This window comes from Fonticula alba (assembly GCF_000388065.1).
Source record: "Fonticula alba strain ATCC 38817 unplaced genomic scaffold supercont2.4, whole genome shotgun sequence".
Lineage (NCBI taxonomy): Eukaryota > Rotosphaerida > Fonticulaceae > Fonticula > Fonticula alba.
This window is the reverse complement of record NW_009242974.1, coordinates 718,145-723,158: the sequence shown is the minus strand read 5'-3', so window position 1 is coordinate 723,158 and position 5,014 is coordinate 718,145. Positions and strand designations below refer to the sequence as shown.

At 68.9% G+C, this 5,014-nt stretch overlaps 1 protein-coding gene and 1 non-coding gene across 2 annotated transcripts in view; one reads left to right on the top strand and one right to left on the bottom strand.

Moving 5' to 3' along the window:
• H696_02697 (hypothetical protein) overlaps positions 1-3,592 on the bottom strand; it is a gene marked incomplete at its 3' end in the record, with an annotated part of 4,296 nt that extends 704 nt beyond the window's left edge. Inside the window, exons 1-8 of the mRNA XM_009496607.1 lie at positions 3,399-3,592; positions 2,981-3,235; positions 2,624-2,876; positions 2,234-2,486; positions 1,780-1,915; positions 1,513-1,698; positions 894-1,343; positions 74-730 (exon numbers count right to left, since the gene is read on the bottom strand). Coding sequence (XP_009494882.1) covers positions 74-730; positions 894-1,343; positions 1,513-1,698; positions 1,780-1,915; positions 2,234-2,486; positions 2,624-2,876; positions 2,981-3,235; positions 3,399-3,530 — 2,322 coding nt within the window. The 5' untranslated portion in view covers positions 3,531-3,592. The remainder of the gene's footprint in view (positions 1-73; positions 731-893; positions 1,344-1,512; positions 1,699-1,779; positions 1,916-2,233; positions 2,487-2,623; positions 2,877-2,980; positions 3,236-3,398) is intronic.
• Positions 3,593-4,242: 650 nt separating this feature from the next.
• H696_02696 lies at positions 4,243-4,313 on the top strand. The gene has a single exon. It is a non-coding gene; the product is annotated as a tRNA-Gly (tRNA).
• The last annotated feature ends 701 nt before the right edge of the window (positions 4,314-5,014 follow it).

The following is a 5,014-nucleotide window of genomic DNA, read 5'->3' as shown; positions in this document are numbered from 1 at the left end:
GGGGGGGAGACGAGCACGCGATCAGTATAAAAATACACGCCAAGACAGGCAGGTGGACCACACAGACACGCACGGTGAACCCATCGACCTTGGCCGCCGTGGCGCCATCCTCCGCCTCGGAAGAGAGGGCCGCGTCGCCGAACGAGGCGATCTTCGACGCCAGCAGCCGCGACACCTTCACCCCCCAGTCATAGCCGACGCTCGAGCACCAAACCACCGGCACCATGCCGCCCATGGGCGAGGGCTCCGTCACATAGGCCAAATCCACCGACGTCACCGGCCCCATGTGCAACAGCGACCCGGTCGAGGGGAAAGACGACGCCCCGGAGGGGAAGAGCGACACATCGGTGGCCAATGGCGAGATGTGCACCTGCCGCGAGGCCACCATCGGCGTGCCGACCGCCGGCAGCCGCAGGTGGTACACCCCGCCGGCCCCGGTGCCGACCACAAATTGGTCCGTATGTGCCCCGGTTCCCGGGCCGCCGGCCATGCCGGCACCGGGCCCGGTGGCCAGCTGCTCGGTCCCCGGGCCCCCGGCCACCATGGCCGCCGCCCCGCCAGCCGGCACGGTCCCCAGGGCCGAAATCCCGCCCAGGGTCATGCCCGCCACCGCGGTCGAGGAAGCCGCCGTATAGACATTCATCAGCTGCGGCCCGGTGGGATTGCTGACCGATGTGCTCAGCAGATGGTGCGAGGAGGAGCTGCTGTCGGCCTCCAGGTTGAAGTGGTCCTGCATGTACGGCGAGGAGAAAAGAAAACCCAGGCGGGGGCGGGGGGCGGGGGGCGTCAAGTGCAGGGACCACAGTCAGCGTGCGTACAGAGGGGGGGGGGGGGAGGGGCAGACATTGACACGCGGAGACAAATGCGACCAGGCATCCGCCTCGAAGACGCACCACAGGCGTGCCCATCTCCCCGAGCGACCACCGGCAGATCATGCCATCGGTCGAGGTGGACACCACGACCACCTCCTCGAAAACGTCGGCCTCCGCGGCACCCGGCACGCCAGACCCGCTGGACCCCTTGGCCCGGCCGGGCGTGGTCGCCGCCGCCGCCGCCGCCGCCGCCAGATCCGTACTCAGGAACGGCGTCAGCATGGTCTCGATGCTGCAGATGGGGAAGTGGTGGTGCTTGGCCAGCTGGCTCTTGATCACCGGCGCGCGAGCCGCCACCAGGAGGCTGGCATCGCCGCCAGCGTCCCCGCCCACGGGAGTCGACCCGACGCCGGAGGCCGTTGCCACCGCCGCCGCCGCCTTCATGTCCCACACCAGCAGCTGCCCGGAGGCCGTGCCGCCGATGATCTTGGAGTCGCGCCCGGGCGAAAACCGAGCCGCCGTGACGGGAGACTGCGTAGCCGCCATCAGTCAGGGTAGGAGCGTCAGCGGCGTCACCAAGCGAGCGAGAAAGAGTCGGAGAGAGGGAGGGGAGGGAGGGAGAGACGTGCGGGGAGGAGAAGGCTTGTGCCAAAAAAAAAGGGAAGCAAGAAGGGGGCGAAAGGAGGGGGGGGAAACGCACATGCGACCAGAAGATGTACTCCGGCCGCGAGCGCAGGGCCAGGCTCCAAACGATGACCAGCCCCGGCGCCGAGAAGGCCTCTCGGTCATACGTCTGCGAGGGGGAGGCCTTGGCCTGGCGCTGTGCGTCGGCCGCCGACACGTCCAGGCTCGACGCGCCATACGACACCAAGAAAAGGTTCTTGTGCTGGGGAACACACATGCCCGGAGCATGGGCGGTCAGTCACGGGCCGCAGGAAGGGCATGAAGTCGCCAGGGAAGGGCGCACCACCGGCGACCAGTCGACATCGGTGGCCGTGCGCCCGGCGATCCAGCGCCCGGCCGGGTTTGCCGACCCGTCGAGTGTTGCGGTACCGGAGCTGATGTGCAGCAAGACCTTCATCAGGCTGCTGGAGGTGTCGTCACTGCGGCGCGTTGGCGAGCAGGGGAGGCATATATGTGCGTGTGCGTGTGTGTCGTGTGTCGTGTGCGTATGCGTGTACGTGTGCGTGTGTCGTGTGCGTGTGTCGTGTGTCGTGTGTCGTGTGTCGTGTGCGTGTGTGTCGTGTGCGTGTGCGTGTGCGTGTGCGTGTGCGTGTGCGTGTGCGTGTGCGTGTGCGTGTGTGTCGTGTGCGTGTGCGTGTGCGTGTGCGTGTGCGTGCGTTAGACCGATCCAGGCGAGGGGAAGACACCGAGAGGAGGGCCCCGAAGTATGCACAAAGGGCACAGAGCGAGGGGCGTACCGCTTGGCCCGGGTGTCGGCAAAGTTCACCAGGGGGTCGTCATTCAGCGAGAAGTCCGAGCTGGCCATCATGGAGGTGCTGGCGTCGGCCTCCGACCCGTAGCCGGACGCGGCGCCCGCATTCAAGGCCCGCTCGATCCGCCGCGAGGCCTTCTCGAAGAAGTCCACAAAGCCAGGCGAACGAACGATGTTCTTCCCGTCGGTCAGAGTGCCGGCCACCGGGTCTTCGGGGGGGGCCACGTCGCTGGAAACGTCTGTGCTCGAATTGCCACGCATGGACAAGCGCGGGGAGGGGGGGGGGGGGAGGTCATCAGCAAGGAAGGGGGGGAGACAACAGGCAAGAGGCGTGCATGGCGGAGTACCGCCCGCCAGGCTCACGGGGGTGACGCACCGACGATCCGCTCCATGATGGCCTTGCGCAGGGATTTGCTCAGGTCCGAGGGGCGCGGGCACGCAGCAGCGGCCGCCGCCGCCGCCGTGGCGTCCTGGCCGGAGGCTCCCTCGGGGGCCTCGCCAAAGTCGAAGAGATCCACCGGCGCGGCCGGGGCATTGGCGTCATCATCGGGCTCCGGGGTGCCGGGGCGCGAGGAGTGCGGCGAGCCCGAGGGAGAAGTCTGGATCTGTTTGCTGTACTGGATGACCTCCTGTGATGATGGACAGGGGGGGGGGGCGGGGGTGAGCAAGGCACATCCAGCATGGTAAGCCGTGGACGCGAGGCCCGCTCGACCGGAGAAGGCACCCAGCGCACCTTAGATGGGATGTCCACAGAGAAGGCCTCGACCGTGACGAAAGTGCCCGCGGCGCGGGCCGGCGCGCTGGCCGGGGTGGTGCCGCTCTCGCCGGCGTCCGCGACATCAACCGCCGGGGATCCCTTGTCGGCGATCCCGGCCGTGGGATCCAGGCTTGGCGACGCGGAAACCGAGGAGCCCGAGGAGGTGCCGGTGGCAGGGGGCTCCGGGGCGTTGTTGTCCAGCAGCGAGGACACCAGCTCGTCGATGTTGATCTGACGAGGGGAAGGGAGAGAGAGGGGGGCGGGGAGAAGAAACCCGGGGTGAGGTGCAGCAAAGAGCCGGGCGCGGTCGGCCCGGTGTGTGGGCCGGCGAGCAAACAGAGGGAAGATGGCCAGCACAGGTGACGGCGCGGGCCTCATGGGGGAGGTGACGTACCGGCCCGCCGGCGGTGATGGTTGACGTGGAGGCAGCGGTCGAGGTGGAGGCGGTGACCCCGCCCCGTGCCCGGGCCTCCTTCAGGGAGGCGATTCTCCGCCGCTTGTCTTCGATGGATGCTTTGGTATTCATGTGTTCTCTCGGGGGAGGGGGGAGGGCGGCTGGGGCGAGGGAGGGCGAGACACAGGGGGGCGGGGGCGGGAGGGGGGACAGGGAGAGGACGGGCGAAAAGGAGGGAGGAACAGAGGAGTGGATGGGGGGGGGGGGGGGCGAAAGGGGATCCTGAGGGAGGAGGGGGCTGCCGGCCGGCGCCCGGGCGCCATTGCAGAACAGTGCCGACTCTAAAGGAATGTGCTCCACTCCGAGGCGCGGCTGGGCCAACGGACTCGCAAGCCGGACGCCCCCCGCCCTCCCCCCCACGCCCCTCTGGCACTGGGCACATCCCTACACCCAGGGGGCAGGCCGAGCCGGGGAACGTCCCGTGCCCGGGACCACCCTCGGCCGTTGTTCATTCCCGCGCCCCCCGCCCCCTGCCTATACAGAGGGCTGGACACTAGAGACACGCACACACGCACACACACATACACGCACACAGGGCGGGGACGGGCTCGGGGCGCAATGCGTGTGTCCGCCCTCGCGCTCCCGGCAGGGCTTGACCCGCCATTCCTCCTGGGAAGGAGAAGCAGCCAACCTCGCCCCGGGCACTTCCGCCTCACTCCGGCGCGGCCTGGGACACGGAACTGGCGCCGAGCCCGGAAAACAGCCCGCTGCGCGCTGGAACGCCGGACACAGCCCGCCGAAGAGCACCTACTTCAGCCCTCGGGAGGGTCTGTTCCCCATGGAAGCGTCGATGGTTTAGTGGTAGAATTGCCGCCTGCCACGCGGTAGACCCGGGTTCGATTCCCGGTCGACGCATACATGCCTTTATTTTTCCCCTTCGAGACACGGTTCTGATGGAGCCCCGGCGTTCTGACAACCGCCGGACTGCCGCCGCCCGCCCGATGACAGATCCCGCCGTGCGCGCGCGCGCGCAGGGCCCCAGCCCAGCCCCCCTCGCACCAGAGAAGGGGGGGGGGGGGGGCTGGTGAGAGTGTGGGGCCGCCCTCCTGTGTCAAGTGTAACAGAGCCTGCCCGGAAGCCGCAAGAGAGAGAGAGAGAGAGAGAGAGAGAGAGGGGCGGCAGGCAGGCGCGTGCGTCCGGCGCGCCGGAGACCTGGCCAACACCGGCGGGCGAGAGACACTAACCAAAAGAATAATGACTGGCGCGCGGGCCCGCTGGACTCTAGCGCGCACGGCGGCGCGCGAGACCGAGAGGCGGCCGTGTGTGCGTGTTAAGAACGTAGCGTGTCCCTGCCCCCTCCCCGGGGGGCGGGGCCGGGCCGGGAGAGCGGACAGGATGAGCTTCGGCCGGGGGGAGAACAATGCGCATTCCACCCCGTGCGTGCGAAACGCGGTGCCGGGGGAACACCCGCACAAGCGCTCGCCATGACTGCGCCGGGCATTTTTCCGGGCGCAGGTCCTCCGCCATTCGGCCCCGCTGGCCCGGCAACTCCCCCTCCTACTCTCCCCTCTCGTGCCCGCCTCCCTCCCCCCCCCCTCTCCCCTCCTCTCGCCCTC